We start from the raw sequence: 18241 nt of genomic DNA, 5'->3' as shown, positions 1-18241 counted from the left end.
CCCACCTATAGCTTTTTTTTTATCCTCATATTTAATTTCTTTTGCCTTTGCAATGTAGGGATAAACGAGTGTCGGATCATGTCTCCCATACTCGATGGACTCGGTTGTTGATGTGCATTACTCGTTCATGATTAAAACGGATACGTGCCTTTTCTATTGTGAGCTTGCTCCATACTGTTAGAAAAATGTTGTTTCTTCGAGCAAGATGCTGACGATAGTGCACACCAGTTATTATTGCAGGATTAGCACACCAAAGAGAAGCTAAAACTTTGTACAGATGCTGTAACACCCCTGATTAGTCCCACATCGAAAGTGGACAGGATTAAGAATGACTTATAAGGGTCTGATAAGTGTACTATTATCAACTTCAGCTTAAGCATTTTGGTCAGTGGTTTAAACCAAACGAAATTGATAGGCCAGTTAGCCCATCAGGCCCAGGTCTTAATAGATGCATTCAATTTGTCCACCAACTCCCACTATAAATCTACCCTCTCGATGAAAAGGACTTCATCCTTTACAAAGGTGGGCCGATCTATCTCGGATAGCGCATCTAGCTTAGGGCTTAGAGACAACGACTTCACAACCTCATCTGCAGGTCTAATTATAATATATTTTTTATAGTTAAAATTTTTAATATCCTAATCTTTATATTTAAAAAATTTATATTAGAATCTCTATAATAAATATCAAGTTACGTTTTTGATAATGATGGACGACGACACTGCTAAGAATTGCGAGTGGCTATTATAGATAAGAAGGGAGAGCAACGGTAAGAGGTAAGGCGTCGACACAGATGCCGATGCTCTACATTCGTGTCGATACCGCTCGATAATTATGTTAACACCGACGCAGATACAAAGTGACGTAAGAACCGCTCACACCTATAATGATGTCAATGTAGATGCAGGTGTCGACATAAATGCAAGTGTTGCCACTTTGCATTTACATCGACTCTAATGTAGATGTCGAGCATCCCTTTTATCACTCAGTAATTGCGTCAACACCGAAGAAGATGCAAAGCGTTGGTATTTGCATCGTTGCCTGACCTCTCATTATTACTTTCCTTCCAACGATGTTGTCGTTTGCTATCATTGAAAATATAATTAAAATATTAAAATAATATTTTTATCCATTGTTTTTATACTTCCGTCAATAAAATTAATAACGTTTGGATAAATGAAACTAAATGTTTCACTTTCATAACTATAAAATTTTTAAATTTAAGGATCGAAATACTAAAAATATCTAATTAAAAAATATATTATAAAAATTAATATAAAATTTTTAAATTTAAAGATCGAAAATTTAAAAATATCTAACTAAAAAATGTATTATGTAATTGGCCATCGTTCACATGGCTATGCTCATGGCTAAGCCTAGTGCACCAACACAAAGTGCAACCAAAACTCCCTCTCCTTTTTCTGTTATGTCAAGCATATAAAAGTATTCTCATCTTCAAAAATACATATAAAAGTATTCTCCTTTTTATATGTATTGGCATTGATAAATAAAATAAACTAAATCGTTTTAAGAATAAGAGGAAAAAAAACCTGCATTCCGAAGACAGGAAAGAAAAGTTGACGTTTTCATTATCATCCACCATCAATGAACAGGGAACAAACGGAACTGCAGAGTATTCTCATCTTCAAAAATACAGTAGTGCAAAAAAATTTGGCGAAAGTAAAAGTTTATCCTTTTTCCATTTAGATATTTCCATTAAAAAGAAAAGGAAAGACAGCAATAAGGGAATTTAACTCCGTACTTTGGAAAATGAGGCACAATATGTGAAAGAAATAACCTGTGTGAAAAGTTAAAAGAAGCTTAACCATATTTGGTACACAGCTATTAAGCGATAATAACTCGAAATCCAGTCCACTCTGATATCACATGTAATTTACAGGGAATATAATGCAAAGTTACAAACACTGATAAAAATTATGCACCCCACAGTCACAAGGTAACCAGGCAGAAACTGCCAAAATACACACTCAAAACAGACTGAATAACTAATGTTTTTTAACAATGAACAATAATTTACACCGACTCTTGAGTTACCTTTCTCGATTCTCAGAAATCTAATCACCTTTCCCCTCTTTGTACTAGTTTTCTAAAGGAACCAGCATTTCCGGTCTTACAAAGGTAGATAAAGACTGCAATCTTTCTCACACAGGTGCTAATTGCATTACCAAGCCAGAGTTTTCAATCAAATTTTCTTTAGTAGGGAACAAATGTCAAGATGCTGGCACAAATTGCAAGCTGTAGTTCCATTTATCTTGTTCATCCAAATGGATTTCCTCCAACAGAACCGAAAGAATTTGGTGTACTCAGTTGGGAATATCTGACCGCTGGATTTTGATGAATGCCTGAAGTACTAAAAGTAGCACCATTGCTAGCAGGAGCTACAATACCTTGATTCCTGCACTCAGATACATAGAGTGCTTATTAATGTATGTAAATGTCAGTCTTTTCTGAATAATGTCTCTAGTGAGATACAGAAATAGTACTCAAGTTAGTTACACAGAAGTTGAAACTTCTAGACCAAATAATATATATTATAAAATTTGTCATTCACCTAAAAAGGAACACAAGTTCAAAAGCTGACAATTAATTTTGAAACTCTTGGGTGGTAGGTACTAGCATACGAAATTTATGTCTGGATATTTAATTATAATATTTCTAATTATATTAATTATAGAATAATGTAATATTCTTGTAAACTTTAATAGAGGGAGCTAACCCATAAACAGACGTGTTAGATAACCATCAGCCATTGCTTTCATTCCAAAACCAATGATCTTTTTTTTGTGAAAAAGTAACTTGAACAAAGAAATCAAATTCATTATCCAACAGAAGATTTTCTTTTTTTCCCTGCTCTATTGTTCAAAGGTAAACAAGAAGATCTGATGACACAAGTACATCATCTTACCAAAACTGCAACAAACAAATGGGAAAAATCCATACAATTTGTTTTAAGGAAATGTAATAAATAGTCAATTATAGCAATGATTATATGGCAATCTTACAGTGCTCCCTAATAATTACTTTATCATGAAACAGTAATTTGGAACAAAGAAATTGAATCCATTATCCAACAGAAAATTTTCTTTTTTCTCCCTTCTCTATTGTTCAAAGGAAAACAGGATAGCTGATGACATAAGCACATCTTCTTACCACAATTGCAACAGACAAATGAGAAAAAAGCACATGATCTGTCTGAGGAAATGTAAATAGCAGTAATTTAAAGCAATAATTATATGCCGCTCTCACAGCGCTCCCTGATAATAGAAAATCGGCAAAATAACCATTAATTTCAGTATGACTTACCCCATTGGCATCATGCTAGCAGCAAATTGTTGAGGCATGTTATCTGGAACCTGATGCATCATGAATGGACCTGAGATCATGTTCATATTAGTGACATTAGAGCATTAAATCCAATGGGTAAAAAACCATAAGGGTGTCATTAGATTTTACCTGGAGAGACACTTGATGCATAGGGTGACTGTTGCAAGTGAACCGAATGTGGGGAAGGGGCTCCAAAACTGGAAGTTCGAAGTAAGGTCGCTGGAGCAGTCATGTTTGATAATGCTGCTTGCAGAGGTGTCACTGAGGGGTACTATATCATGCAGAATGAAATTCATTGGAAAATCATAAGTATAAGACTGCCGGGAAGGAAACTTATATAGTATATAAGACATAATTTAGACAGTTAGCACCAAATTTGTCTAATCTATTAGAAAAAGCTGTGACCATCTGCATCACCTATAAAAAACAAAACTCAAAGATGGAACTAGCAAGCAACTATATAATAAATTTTGTTGAACTTAAGATTCCACAGTTTCACAAAAAACACTGTAATTAACTACTAAACATTTGTCATCCATCAAACAAAACGGGGTGAAAGGGAAAAAAATGTAGTAAGTAATATAAATACATTTATATAAATCATAAGCATGTTTTAAAAACAGCTTCTCTGTTAGGTGAACTTAACTACGTAGTCATAGAACTAATCACATCTTCAGAGACCATAAGAGCATGAACATAGAAAAATCCATTAAGTGCCAGAAAATTTGACTGTTAACATTCTCATTCACATGGATATTCTCAATAAAAATCCTTAAATGATGATGCAAAAAAGGAGAAGCTAGATCAACAAAGTTTAAAATAGTGAAAATGTGAACCAGAGACACGTTAAATTACTTCCAACTGTTTTTCCCAATGCAATGGTCAGAAACAGGTATTGTAAAATGGTTGCCATAAGAAAGTTACTGAACATTAAATAGACAGCATGTTCACGTATCCAAATAGGTGATTTGATTTGAACCCCTTTAACTGACGTTTTTGCAGTCATTAGTGGATTTGGGTTAATCGGCATTCATGATTGAACTGTTAGATGTCCATTTCTTCTAGATAAAGCTTGCAACTGCTTCTGATCATGAAAACGTATCTTTGATAAACTACTCTCTAGGATTCTGAGCAGCAAAAAGCTAGAGAAATTAGCTCAAGGACATGTAGCGTCTGCCTATTTAAGAGGGCTTTGAAACCTGGAAAACTAGACTTTGTGATTCTTAACTATTCTTTGAATGAGTTTAAGCTTGTCTAGAACGGCCTGAGAGAGGTACATACAGAACCAACTCCATAGAGCTAGTATTAGAATTGGTACCAGTATAGTGTGTGTAGTATATTCAGCATATATACCCAAGTATATATGTGTGCCTGTATACATTCAAATCTCTCATCGAGCCTTCTGAACAATGCTTCATTCATAGCCCACCTCATGTTGTCAGGAAAGGCCTAGATGACAATGACATCAACAACAATGACTAATTCTACAAAATGTAGGAGGAAAAAAATCATGCACTAAATCATTTACAGAATATTGAACCATATCATGCTTTCCATGCCAACCATAAAGTGCTTACAGCAAAAGGTCTGGTCATCATGAGTAGAGACCAAAGGCATGCATTTTATTTGTGGATGTGTAAATGGCTGTGACTAACATCATCATGCAATTTCTGAACACTGCTAACATTCACGTATGAAAATTATGGCTTTGTGCGTTTTTTTTTATATTGCCATTTACTTTATCCAGTTAGATACCACCAAAAAGAAATCATGTGAAAAAGTAACTGGAACTATGAACAAGTTTCTATTTTATTGGCTCTCATTTTGAGTATAACCCGGCTGAATAAAGGTTACTTTTATGTTTCTCCTCCTGAACAAACCTAAGAAACAGAAAGAAGATTTTTCTACTGAGGGTTTTAACCAGAGACTAAATGTTTTATTATATAATTGTTACAACTACCATACCACTGCAGCTGGATCACTGGTAAGATCAAATGGATTCACAGATTTTGGAGTCTGAGAATATGTAGGCATAGCCTGAAGGAAAAAAAAAAAAAATCGAAGTTAGCTTCAAAAGGTTGTAAAACATAAGACAGATACAAGTATGGCAACAAAAACCATGTCAAATTAACAATACATACCACTCCAGAAGAGTATTGTATGTTATACCCCATGCCAGGATATGGCCCTCTTTGCCAACCTTGAGCTGTTACAGGTGCACTTGGATATAGAGAAGTGAAAAAATCCTGTAAATATTATTCTTCATAAGAAATGATGGTAGCATGGAACAAGGATGAGCAATAAGATCTAATAATATATTACCACTGGCAGTTCTTTCCTTCCACTAGTTTTACTCTCTGCAGAAGGTGGCTGTGAAGAAACTCCAGCAACTTTTTCTTGAGGTAGCTTAGTAGCTATCCGAGGAAGATGTCCAGCTGGGTTAATAGCTAGGTTTGTGAAATTTCCTTGCCCATGTGGTATGGGTGATGGAATCCAAGTCTGGAAAGAAGCATGTATAATATGGAACCTTGCAGAACACTCTTTGAGATGAACATGAAAAGCAAGTGCCTTTACCTGGTTGTTTGAAGTTCCAACAACAGATACGTTGGATGACTGATTACCAGGTGGATTATCAATGGATGGAAATACCAGAGGTTGCTGCTGCTGCTGCTGCTGCATTGTGAGCAAGTTCCCTCCACCACCAGCTTTGGGAGAGGACTCAATTTGAGAAAAAGACAAGGTTGGCAAATTCCCTACAGGTGTAGACCCTGAAACTGATAATTGGGCAAGAGCAGACACTAATGGGTTCGCATTTGCATCCACTTGAGGTACTTTCTGCTGTCCAGAAGTATCAAAAGCTGCCCAGTCTGCACCACCATCACTACCAGATGTAGTTTGTTGAGCAACTGGTTGTTCTGTTATTGCAGCAACAGGAGGTTCATGATCCACATCAAAATCTATCAAACTTTCAGAGAACGACCCTTTCAACTGTGCCGAATTTGCATCAGTAGAATCTATGCTGTTTGAAGATAAGGTACTCTGCAATATATGAAGTTGATGAAGAATGAGCAGCCCATCTATAGGTGTTCCAATAGTTCCAACAGTGCTACTTAATTACCAAATCTGTTATGGCTAGGAACACAAAGATTGATACAAAAGCATAATGGTTCATATGTATCAATCAAAATTTTTGTTCCAATAGTAACTCATTAGTTCACCAATCTGTTTGTGACTGGGAACAAACTAATATTCTCAATGAAAGCACATTAAAACAAATCCATATAATTTATATGTAGCAACGAAGATCTTTGCCTGTAAATGTAAAAGCCATTTCATGGCTATCATGGACTCAAATTAATGCAACAGCATTTTCATCACAAAAGAAGTGAATGGCTATAATGTGCTTACATATAGTTTATTTGTTTACATATGTAGCCATACAGTATAATGATGATCTATGGGCCTTACATCATGTAATAAAGAAAATTTTTCATCATATTTATCTGGATATTATAGACTGAAATTAATGTGACAGCACTTACATCAAAAAATAAGTGAATGGCTATAATGTAATTAAATATATGGTCCTATACATACATAGTTAGCCATATAGTATAACGATGCTGTGCAGGCCTTACATGAGGCAATAAAGAAAATTTTTAGCATACTTAGCTGACATATGCCACCACATGAACTACATTACAGAGCCCATTGTATCAACAGAAGCCTTTTGTCCTTTTACTTTAACACATATAAGCCTAACGAATTACATCTTAGAATACTGTCAATTCAAAACAAATCTCATACTATCCACACAACCATCTCCCCTTGAAATTCATCAGAAAACTGATCTTTTATTGCTTATGCTAATATCAAACACATCCTTTATGATTCATGTAAAGTATAACACATGTTACAGACTTAATAGCAGCAATCAAATTTATTGATTGTTCAAGTTTCATATTTTCGTAATTATGATTAAAATAATAAAAGATGCAGTGCTCTATTGGTTCTTTTATTATCAAATTTAATTAGTATTTTCTTAGACCATTTAAAAAGTCTTGACCTATCTCACCAAGCTGACAAGGTTGTGTTTATGGTTCATCATATTTCATCAGACTGATTTGTGCTGATCGGTATTTACCAGACATGTATGTGAATTGAGATGCGAACTGTCCCTTGTCAGGCAATCTGGCACATCTTTTTTCATTATGGGTTTAGGGTTTTTAATATATGTTTCTCCCCCAGCTGACACTGAGTCCCGGTTTCTCACCCAACTGATGCCCAAAAAGATTCGTTGCACTTAGCATTGCCGCCTGGTGGCCTGTCCATTGCTATTGCTTATTGCTGGTCATGGATCGGCTCAGGTTCAATACCCAAAATTATTAATCCTTTGATGTGTTTGTGTTAACCTATATTGATAACAAGTCCTGGACTGTCAAGCCATGGTTGGACATCTCCCTTGATCATTATATAGAGATAATGTTTCTCTATCATCAGTACCCACAAGATATCAGGAAAATAATAGTTGTGTTTGTATCATTTCCTAAAAATGGCCATGATCCTTTTCTACAGCTTCGTTTACTTAAACAGAAAAGAAACATCAACAAATTAACATTTAGTAGCAGCTTTTGCTGGTAATAAAAGGACAAAATCTCAAGTCTTTGATGACTAAATAAATCCACCAGCCAGGAAGTAGACCAAAATGAAGATGTGCAACAAGCATATGATAGGTAAACTTGATGGATATATCCTTAATTACTAGCATAATGTCTAACATGACTTGCATGAAATAAAATCCATGTCACACCAGCTACATACACAAGTAGTTATCAACCTCATAGATCACTATATAACTCACCTTTATCTTTGCAGAATCATCAGGGCCCCTGATCCCATTTGTTTTAGCAGCACCACCAACTTGAAGTTGTGGTGCATTATCACCCAAAATATCTCTCACAGGGCGCACCACTGGGGGACTCATCTTATTGAAATCTTTCTGATGATCTGGTGATCTCCCCTCTGGTTTTGGTGCATCTGGGAGCCTACGGTCTTCAGTCTTTCTGTTTTGGCTTCCATTTCCAAACTTGTCATCTCTCTGTCTGTCATCTAGCACCTCAAAACGAGCCGGACTTCTCTTGTAATCACCTTGATTATATGCAGGACTTCTTTCTCCATAGTTGTATCTGAAACTACGATCATCATTTCTACCACCATAACTAGGACTATAACGATCTTCATATGGTGGGCTTCTTGAACCACCTCTATATGGTTCTGCCCTGCGGTTTTCATTATAAACGTCCTTATCACCCTGTAAGACTCACAAACCACAAGAAACGATGATGAGATGGAACACTAGGAAGGGCTTATATTATCACAGTCTTATCATACACAGATGCACAACTTTCCAAACAAACAATTCCTCAGTCTGTTACCACCTTCAACATTTGTGGCCTGTCTCCATGTCTTCCCCCAGAGTATCTCCGATCCACATAAACATGCTTAATGAAATCTCTGAGTCTGTCGATATTACTGGAACTCAAAAGAAATAGCAAGGAGATCAAATTTACTCTCTATCAAAAGATACTGAAGGAAACCAAAATAGAGAATTAGAAGCCACCTGCTATCAGGAAATGAATGACGTTGTGGGTCCCAGTCCTTAAAGTATATTTCTCTGGCACGCTATAAGAAACACACAAAAGCACCCTTGAAAAGAGTAGCTAAAAATTAATACAAGATATAAAATGAAATGGATGTAGACTAGAGTACCTCATTTCCCCCTTCTTGAAGTGCAGTAACTTCTTGAGAAGTAAATTTAGCCATAGATATGGACTTAACACGGTGGGTGAACTCTCGGCTGGAAAAAGAAAATTGTCATAAAAAGGTAGCATTAGAAATAGGGAACAACAATACGCAGACAGAGAGTGATACTTACTGTATTCCACTACAGTTTGTACAGATGAAGGTCCAGAAATTTGTGCATACATATTGCGGCCCCTGTCAAGATGTGCATATGAATTTCATTAAATGTAACCTAACCAGAAATTTAACAAAAGTAATAGCTTGGAGCTAATTCTAGGTAATTAGCAGAAGATAAGAGTTTCAGCATGTACCAGATGTAATACATAATATAGACCAAACTAGATGCCTAATTATGCAGTACAAGGAGTGTATCAGACAGCATTACTTGTTTCAGGTATACTGGCCGATACAATTTGAGTTTGGGCAGCATACCAACTACCAAACCAAATTTGACGGTTTCAGTTCTTGCACTTATAATTTCCTGTTCTTCTTATTCTTATTTTAAATAAGGCCTCCTCTCATTTTCCTATGGTCTTCCATGCTCCCACTTAATCAGCTCTTATGCCCCTTTCTCTCAACACGAGGTGGAACCTACCAACCACCACTTGTATGGTCCAGGAAATGCCTTCAGTGAAGTTTTTGGCAGACATAAGCTGCCAAGAATATGACAAGTTGTCCATTGAAGGTTTTCCTCATGACATAATGTGCCAATTCCCCTTCTTTCTCAAGAGCACCACTATCTCTCACAAATAGCAACCAACATATCATCACAATTGACATGTAAACAGTGACCATTTTGGTTTTTTTGTTCTCACTGTTAAACACAACAAAATTTAATTTCTTATTTTTAAGTTAATGGTTAACACACTTGTCAATTTAGCTTTAAGACCATTGTGAAACACCTGAACAAAGTCCCCCCTTTTTCTACATTAATGAATTAACTAGAAATGTTTTACCATGTTTCGCTCCCACCAATGCAGTCATTAATAGCTGTGTTGGCATGATGTGGCATATAATACTGACCATGCTAGAAAGGGCTTGCTACAATCTAATTTCTCATAAAGCTCCCTGATAAGGTCGACATCAATTAACAGGTTGATTATAATTATACATAATCAGATGCAAACTACAAGACTCTTTAACAAGACAAAAAATAAATAAATGCTCCTTTGTTTTATTTATCAAGACTCCCAGTTTGCTGTAGTGAGAACCCTCCCAAGAGCCAATTTGTTACACCATCCAAGGAATATATTTGTTACACCATCCCTAGACTCACTAACAAAAACATCATAGGATGTCCCTTCACCATTTAGAATTCATCAAACCACCAACTTCCCATGAGACAACCGTTACACCATCCACGGAATATATTTTATATTATTTTTTCCAAGTCTCATACTCCTTTGATTTTGCCTATTCTTGAGAAGTAATTATTTTACCATTTACATTTCATCATATAGTCCCAGTTTCAATGTGGATTACTTGTTATTCTGCATTATTTTTACATTTGACCAAAACAATTGATCTATACAATTCAAATCATTTACTATGTAACTATACAATCTCTGTATTTTCATTTATTCTTGCAGTGGCAGTGAAAAGAAAAGTCATTTTGACTATGATTTTGTCCCATCTAAAAAAATTAGAGTTAATAGAAACTAATGAAAAATAATCATTGCTGCAAACTTTTTTAAATTAACTTCCAGTGTGAAGTAAACAGCTTATGAATAGTCTGACTGAGTTAAAACTTGATGCTATCTAGAACTGAACAATTTCATATATGAGATACACATAACACTGTGCTAATTAATACAGATATATTTTGCACCATCAGGTTGCTAACACATCACAGTTAATAAATCATTTTATGTTCAGAAACCAAATATAAATCTAGGTTAGTATAAAATCAGTTTGTCCTGTAATTGGAGAATCAATCATGGCATGCATATGCTGTCTCTTCTGATTAACAAAAGAGAAGAATCTCACGAGATTGTTGCAATTGATGCATCTTCGGTTGGCAGGAAGCTTCAGAAGCCCTCGAATTATCTTCTCATTCTTCTCATCTTCTTTCACCCGGTTCGCCATTGCCCCTCGAACTATCTTCCCCTGATCCGAGAGACTATGTTCGAAATTTACATTTAAATAAGAAAAAAAACCTAAAATGCTAAACTAGGAACCAAAATGGAGAACCTTGAAACAGAAGCTTAAGCCAATACAACACAAGAAGAACATCCGGATCTCACAGCCATCTAAGACTTGAATTACCGGTTTCCAAGATCTACAGCATATATATCACGAAGAGAGAGATCTAACAACGAAAAGAGGGGAAGATCGTACTGACTTCGGCTTCCAATGGGGATTCGGGAGGGGAATCGAGACGACGATGAATGCAGCGACTCGGCGAAGAACTAGATGGAATTGCTGAAAAATCTGGAATTTGAAGTCTGGAAAGATGAAGAGAGAGAGAGAGAGAGAGATGGGGAAGATGAAAAAAGAGAAATTCTTTTTTCTCTTCGATTTTACGAACCGCCTTGCTTGGTCACGAATGAATCAACGATTGCGAGATACTAACGTGGCCTACATCAAAGAGTAAGAGGCGAGGAACAGAGACAAGAGGCCGCAGAAGATTAGCTCGTACCGTATGTCGTTACCTAAACGATTTCGTTTCCCCGCAAGGTCAAGTTACCATCACGGGAAACAGCTCCCCGATCTCGACGGTGGACGACGGGTGCAGCTCATCTGTACGGTCGCCCGCAGGGATCAGCTTTCACCAAGTTACCTTGCGACTGGGGCCCACCAGCCAGCGAGGTCGAGGTCGAGGTCGAGGTCGAGGTCTCAAAGATGAGCGCATGCCAGCTCGCTGATGCACCCCAAGGTTTAACCTTAGCTGGACCCTGTTCTCGGGTCGGACAGCGAAAGCCGAGCCGTCTATAGTTTGGCCAGATCGCTACAGCACATAATTCGTTCCCACCCTTTCGCCCGACACATATTACTACCCGTGCATTGATTCGTTGGAAACCTGGGGTCCTTCTGCGGCTGTGCTGCTTTCTCGGGGCCTCCGGTTACCTATCTGCCAATCGATAAATTTATCATGTGGGATCGTAGTCGCTTAACATGTCTAGGAAGAAATTATAGACTATTTAAAGATTGTTGTGATGAACACTAATATATATCATATTTTTTCCGAATAATCCATTTGACTTAATGATTACATACGCCTTCCAACAAACTGACAAACGAAAGAACTCGCCGTCTTTCTTCATATAACCTTATCGTCGCGATAGAATATTGTTCATGATCCTTCTCCAATCTCCTCCAGGAATGCCCTTAGATTCCGATCCGACGGCCCTCTCTCCTTCCATTCTGCCGCCTTCCTCCTCACCCCGTCGCCTCGATCACCCGTCCTCACGGAGCTCGGCAGGCACCCCCATCCCCCAGGTGACCTCCGCCATCCTTGCGTTCGTCGCCTGGTCCGACAGCCGCGGGGCGCCCACCATCGGCACGCTGCATGATAGGCTCTCCAGCATCGAGTTCCACCCGCAGTGGGTCACGAAGCAGCCCACCGCGGAATGGGACAGCGCTTTCACCTGCGAGCACCACTCGACCACCAGACCTTGTTCCCCTCCTCCCTCCAGCTCCACGCCCGCCTCCTACCTGTTGTCTCGCCGTACCACCAACAGGTATGGCCGCCTCTTCTGCGCCAGGCCCGCTGAGAGTTCCACCAGCTCCCGCTTCGTGAAATAGTGCAAGCTTCCGAAGGAGACGTACACCACCGACCGCTGCGTTTTCGAGTCCAGCCACTCCACGTACCTCTTCTCGTCCGGCTTGCCGGTGCTTGGATCGGACTCTTTTAGGTTAGTGCTGGCAGCGAATGGCCAGGAGGGGATCAGTGGCCCTATGGTCAGCAGGTCGATCTCGTCCACCGTAGAGAGAGTGTCGGGCTTCAAGTAGAAGTCCGAGTCTACTGCTAGATAATGTGCGACATTTAATGCATTATAAGAAACATCTTGCTGTTGAAAGGGAGAATTAAGTAAATTGAACATGAATATGGCAGCAGATGGGTGTATAACGACAACCTGCAGCTTCACAACAAAGGGGATGGGAACAAATTGGTGTTGCCAAGATCGAAGCAAATACAATAACACATGAATCAACATTAATTTGACACTTCCGAAAGGCAAACTCGCCAACCATTAAATACACTATGTATAGGAAAAATTGAATGTTCCATACATCTCATAAATTGAATGTTTCGTTGTCTTAACTTTTGTACTTAATAGTGTTTCTTTTCCATTTTGTGTCTTTGATTGCCATTAATGTTTCTCAAATAGGTCTCTTGAGTAAATTATTATACAGTGCAAGAAATAGACTATAGAGAGTAATTTGTTGTTTATGTTTAAGATTCAGGATGAGGCTTAATGTAACAAACAGCTCACCTGTTCATGTAACTTTTGTTGTTAATTCCAATACTCAACTAATATGACTTGATGATTGCTATCTGTCTTGTTCTTGTCATACAATAAGTGTTATTTTGCATCTTATTTACTGCTGTTGCCTGTTTTATCAGTTCATTCATTTAATTATGTGATCCTTGTCTTGTTTATGCATATTATTATATATATGTGGACATACTTGGACCTGTGGTTTCTTATCTTTGACACAATTTTTTCTATGGTGAAAGGTTCATGAGAGTTTCCCTTTTTCAATAGCGCTGTCATGGAAAGGATCTGCCCCTGATTCTCTGACCATTGGTTCAGAAAACCAGCAGAGTTCAGTTGTTTTTCCGAAAGGGAATCCAATCCCAAGTGTCAAAGCTCTTGCATTTTATAGATCTACTACTTTCACAGTTGATGTTGTGTATGCTGATGTGGGTGATATGCAAGTTCCAGCAAAAATTAGCACATACACAGTAAGTAGCATATACAAAAACCTCCCACCATATCATTCTTGTTATGTGCTTCTTGTTCTTCTTGACAGCAATATATCTTGTTGTACAGATTGGTCCTTTCCAGACCAGCAAAGACGAGCGTGATAAGTTGAAAGTAAAAGTTTGGTTGAATCTCCATGGAATTGTTTCTATTGAGCCAGCCACTGTAAGTCATAAGCAGTATCTCTTTCTAGTTAGTGGTTCTTAGTCTTGAATCCTAGACACCTCAAAAGTAAAATATATCCTACTTTTTGCAGATGTTGGAAGAAGAGGAAGTTGAAGTTGCAACATCGGACGTGGCAGAGCTGACAAAGTAATCTATGGACATGGATGAAGCAACAAATGCTTCCTCAAAAACTGAAAATGATGTAGACGTGCAGGAAGCTCATGGAACCACTGACAATTCTAGTGATGGGGTCGAGAATGGGGCACCAGAGGCCGGGGAAAAGCCTGTTCAGATGGATACAGATTCCAAGGTTTGTAAATCATCAATTTTGGTCTTGTTGGCATGGTGACAATATCGTCTGATAATTTGATCAAAATGCTTATCTCATCTTCTGTTGTTTCTTCTAAGTAGTGGTAATTCCTTGTTTCTGGTTTTTACTGTCTCTTTGTATTATATATGACCCATGACCTGCTTTCTAATTTTAGTTCCGCAATCTTTTCTGGAGTTGTATAAGTAATTATTCTTGCAATTCCATCCAATCTATGATCTGATGCTTATAGTTATTTCTTCTTTTTTATGATGATTGGAGTTTCTCTTATCTTTTTTTCTTAAGATTTAATGTGTTCAACCAGGGTAGTTCTGAAGTTTCTATGAGATGTTATAACACTTAATCTGAAGTTCTCTTACTAATTGGTGCTTGGTATATCTTAGTCAGCCATAGAATTATTGTCCATCATTTCATTTTGATTTTGTATTGACTTTTAAACTGATAGTAGTGAGAAAATGCATGTGTTTTCTGCTTAGCTTGTTTAGAAATGTCTCATCATATGATGCTAGTGCAAAGTAGTTACATAAACACAAACAATTGTGAAACATCTTCTTGCTGTTTCTTCTCGATGTTTGTAGTTTTCAAAAACTTGAACTTTTTATTAAGGTATACAGTTTCGAATGATACCATCTTGTACGAGCGGTACATACCGGTCCGACAGTATATCAATACACGGATCGCCCGCTACCGGACAGAATGCTTAAAAGCATCTCGTATCAAACTATACGAGGTTATATCGGGCGGTAACAGTCAAAATTTAGATCGTTACCGTTCGATAACAATGCTCCAACGGTCAAATTGACCATTGGAGCCATTTTTCATAGGTTTTTAAACCCTTCTTCTTTCCTATTTCACTCTGTTTCATTCTCATACTCTCTTAAACTATCTCAAACTCTTTTTTTCTCATTTGTGCTCTCATAAACTCTACAAAATAATGAGTTATAAATTGAATCAAGACTAATTTTAAAAGATTAAGAGGAAGAACTTTCTAATCAAGAGATATGTATTCTCTTTCTTTAATTAAAGAATAATTAAGGTCTTCAATATTATGATTAATGTGTTTAATATTGATTAATTCGAAATTAGACACTTAATAGGATAAATGTGATTTATGACAATCAGCCTATGACCATCATCACATTGATGTATCAATGGCATATAGATTAGGTCCAACAAATATATCATATTGATATGCAGATGTATAGGATCGAGACCCTGATCCACCGCTCGTGGAGGCCCGTCATTCGTTTTGATAGCAGAATCAACAATCATGTATATTTACATATGTGATTATTTAATTCATTTAAATTTTAGAGTTTATATTGTAACAAAATAGTCTAACAATTCAAATGATTTTTTTATATAGATATTTTAATATTTACATAAGGACAATCTGTAACAGACTAAAATATGAACCTTGTACAAGACTATTCCTCAAAACCCGAAAAAGATATGTGATATTATTCTTACCTAATTTATATTGATTTTGCTAAACTTATACTATTACTATATTTATTCTGACTTAAAAACTCTATCCTAACTTTTTTTTTTTTCAAGTATTTTTGGAGAATTTTACACCTAAATTAGATGAACCGTTCGGTACGCCCTGGCATACTGCTCGATACACGGTACGATACCGTACCGAGCCAAACTCAAAACATCGATACGATATGATATTTCAATCCTTACTTTCTATGACCTTGTTCTATATAAAATTTCAACCCTAGTAAATGTGCTACTAACATAACTACTAGGTTGGCTTTAGACACTTTTTTATTGTGTCTGTGGCTTAACTAACCTATGGTTGAGTGAACCACTATTCTCAATACAATGGTGGATGCTGATGGGTAGAATTTTGATATAACTCATCCACTATCTTATAGAGTTTGCCATCAGTGTTGACTGTCTCCTTTCTTGGGGCATTTTTTCTCATTGGGTTTTGTCACCTCATATCACAGTTTTGATTGTAGTTGGCAGAGCACAAGAATTTTCTGTTATGGAGAAAGTAAGATGATCTATTTTGCCACTATACAGATTCACAACTTTGTTATGCTTTGGCCTAGCACTTACATCTTCTGAATGTCATCTTAGAATAGTATACGTCGGATGGTGATAACATTTTGTTTATCATGGAATTCATTTTGTATCCTTTTTAGAAGCCTGTGTTAGTTAATTTCAAGAGGAGACATCCCTCTTGATTGCTGTATAGCAGATATGGGCAGCTTTAGAAGTTCTATTATATGGTGATGCGGTAAACCAAACCTGCTTCTAAGTGAAGATTTGAGATAACCTCTTTTTCTCAATCTTGTATCTGCATAGAGGTCTAGAGTCTAACAGTGATTATAAAAACTGTGGTAATATACTTGGTTTGTTGGTTTGTTGAACAGGTAATAAATGAATGTGGAGAAGCAGAAAGCATGGTTATGGGAGAAGAAACAGCAGCAGGATGCTTTACCTAAATATGCCAATCCAGTTCTTCTTTCTCGAGATCTAAAGAGAAAAGCTGAGACACTAGACAGGTAAGTTCAGTTATAGATGTCTTGAATATATTCAACTTGACTGTACCATCAGTGATTTACCTCTAGGAAGTGAAAAAGTATATTTGTAGGACTGTTCATCTGTTTTCGTACAGAGGCTCTATGAAATCAACCTAGAGTGGTTCACTAGTTGTACTATGAAGGATAGATGCTACTCGTCGGCTAAGTTTTCTTTAGTCATGTAGGACTATTAATTGTTGGTTGAGAATGTAGGAGCAGTTCCATGTCATGCTGTAATCATTTACACGATCTTGTATGATGTTTTATTTATCCAAAATCGCTATTCTAATCCTCGTTTGGAGCTGAGCAACATATGAAATGTGTTCTATGCATTAGAGCCTGAGATTTCCATGAAAATTGATTGTGAGAGCATGTGTGAGTAGGTTTTGCAAGCCGATAATGACAAAGCTGAGGCCACCTCCAGCCAAGCCACAGCCTTTTCGAACTGAGACACCACCAGCTCAACCTCAAACCGCTGAGCAGCAGCAGGTAACCGATGGAAGCAGTCCGACACCGCCTACAACAGCTTCCGAGCCGAAGGACACTGACAAATCAGTCTGACGCCACCTACAACAGTTATAGAAGATATCTCTGAACTCTCCGATGCGAAAGTTGGCAAAGAACTTTTAGTGAATTGCATAGTAATAGTTGTCTAAGAGTGTCCTCCCTTGGCACATAATCATAAGTTGGTTGTCAATTCAGTTTTGGAAACGGTCCCCGATCGGTTAGGTTGGGGACTACCGGCGATTGTGGCTCCTTTGTGTATATGAAGGGAAGATGGTCTCACTTGCTGTTTGTCAAAAATGTATACATGGTTATCATGGGTCTTATCTTTACACTACATTGTTATTAGTGATAGTGCAATATTAATGCAGTTCAGTTTGAGTATGCAAAGAGGCATTGATCAACTAATTGACTTTGTTATTGCCATGGAATGATCCCCAGCTATTTAAGGGTCTTGCATAGCATCCTTGGAGGAGTTTGTTCTCAAGTAGAGCGGATGCGGAGGAACACTTTCAAGAGGCTTTTTAGTTTCAAACGTGATAGCATTAGAAAAACTAGTCAGGTCGATTCAACTTCAACAATTGCGATTGAGGATCATTTATCACGCTAGCATATTGGCTCTAGAACACAGC

The 18241-nt window shown here is 37.4% G+C and overlaps 2 protein-coding genes across 8 annotated transcripts; one reads left to right on the top strand and one right to left on the bottom strand.

The window, feature by feature from the left end:
- Positions 1 to 1845: 1845 nt before the first annotated feature.
- LOC103991193 (probable ADP-ribosylation factor GTPase-activating protein AGD14) lies at positions 1846 to 11761 on the bottom strand. 5 transcript variants are annotated; one of them, XM_009410549.3, is made up of 14 exons: positions 11489 to 11761; positions 11134 to 11266; positions 9281 to 9342; positions 9115 to 9202; positions 8966 to 9027; positions 8784 to 8877; positions 8207 to 8656; positions 5920 to 6384; positions 5668 to 5844; positions 5487 to 5591; positions 5311 to 5382; positions 3475 to 3616; positions 3325 to 3394; positions 1846 to 2416 (listed from the first exon to the last, which is right to left on the bottom strand). In XM_009410549.3, the coding sequence occupies exons 2-14, from the start codon at positions 11230 to 11232 to the stop codon at positions 2278 to 2280; spliced, it is 2025 nt and encodes a 674-aa protein (XP_009408824.2). In that variant the 5' UTR covers positions 11233 to 11266; positions 11489 to 11761; the 3' UTR covers positions 1846 to 2277. The 5 variants fall into 5 exon arrangements, with proteins under 5 accessions (XP_009408824.2, XP_009408825.2, XP_065016500.1 ...); XM_009410550.3 differs by having other exon boundaries at positions 11134 to 11253; positions 11489 to 11654; XM_065160428.1 differs by having other exon boundaries at positions 2127 to 2416; positions 11485 to 11620.
- A 630-nt stretch (positions 11762 to 12391) lies between these two features.
- LOC103991191 (heat shock 70 kDa protein 15-like) lies at positions 12392 to 17993 on the top strand. 3 transcript variants are annotated; one of them, XR_010498000.1, is made up of 6 exons: positions 12392 to 12827; positions 13829 to 14056; positions 14145 to 14240; positions 14332 to 14550; positions 16956 to 17087; positions 17489 to 17993. XR_010498000.1 is itself a non-coding variant. In XM_065158779.1 (4 exons), exons 1-4 carry the CDS (start codon positions 12717 to 12719, stop codon positions 14389 to 14391), a joined length of 495 nt encoding a protein of 164 aa, XP_065014851.1. In that variant the 5' UTR covers positions 12392 to 12716; the 3' UTR covers positions 14392 to 14552. The 3 variants fall into 3 exon arrangements, 1 of the variants encoding a protein (XP_065014851.1); XR_672188.3 differs by having other exon boundaries at positions 12401 to 13001; XM_065158779.1 differs by lacking the exons at positions 16956 to 17087; positions 17489 to 17993 and having other exon boundaries at positions 14332 to 14552.
- The last annotated feature ends 248 nt before the right edge of the window (positions 17994 to 18241 follow it).

This window comes from Musa acuminata, chromosome BXJ3-7, assembly GCF_036884655.1.
Source record: "Musa acuminata AAA Group cultivar baxijiao chromosome BXJ3-7, Cavendish_Baxijiao_AAA, whole genome shotgun sequence".
In the NCBI taxonomy this organism is placed as follows: Eukaryota; Viridiplantae; Streptophyta; class Magnoliopsida; order Zingiberales; family Musaceae; genus Musa; species Musa acuminata.
Note: the sequence above shows the minus strand (reverse complement) of the source record. Positions and strands in the feature narration are given on the sequence as shown.

Bases quoted from the DNA above. Each gene is read 5' to 3' on its own strand.
- LOC103991193 (XM_065160427.1), bottom strand. From the start codon at position 11,379: ATGTTCTTCTTGTGTTGTATTGGCTTAAGCTTCTGTTTCAAG. The intron at 9,343-11,133 runs GTGAGATTCTTC...ACATCTTGACAG, and splicing joins GCATCAATTGCAACAATCTC to GGGCCGCAATATGTATGCAC. The intron at 5,845-5,919 runs GTAAAGGCACTT...GCTTCTTTCCAG, and splicing joins TTGGAACTTCAAACAACCAG to ACTTGGATTCCATCACCCAT.
- LOC103991191 (XM_065158779.1), top strand. From the start codon at position 12,717: ATGGGACAGCGCTTTCACCTGCGAGCACCACTCGACCACCAGACCTTG. The intron at 12,828-13,828 runs GTATGGCCGCCT...CTATGGTGAAAG, and splicing joins TCTCGCCGTACCACCAACAG to GTTCATGAGAGTTTCCCTTT. The intron at 14,241-14,331 runs GTAAGTCATAAG...TACTTTTTGCAG, and splicing joins TTTCTATTGAGCCAGCCACT to ATGTTGGAAGAAGAGGAAGT.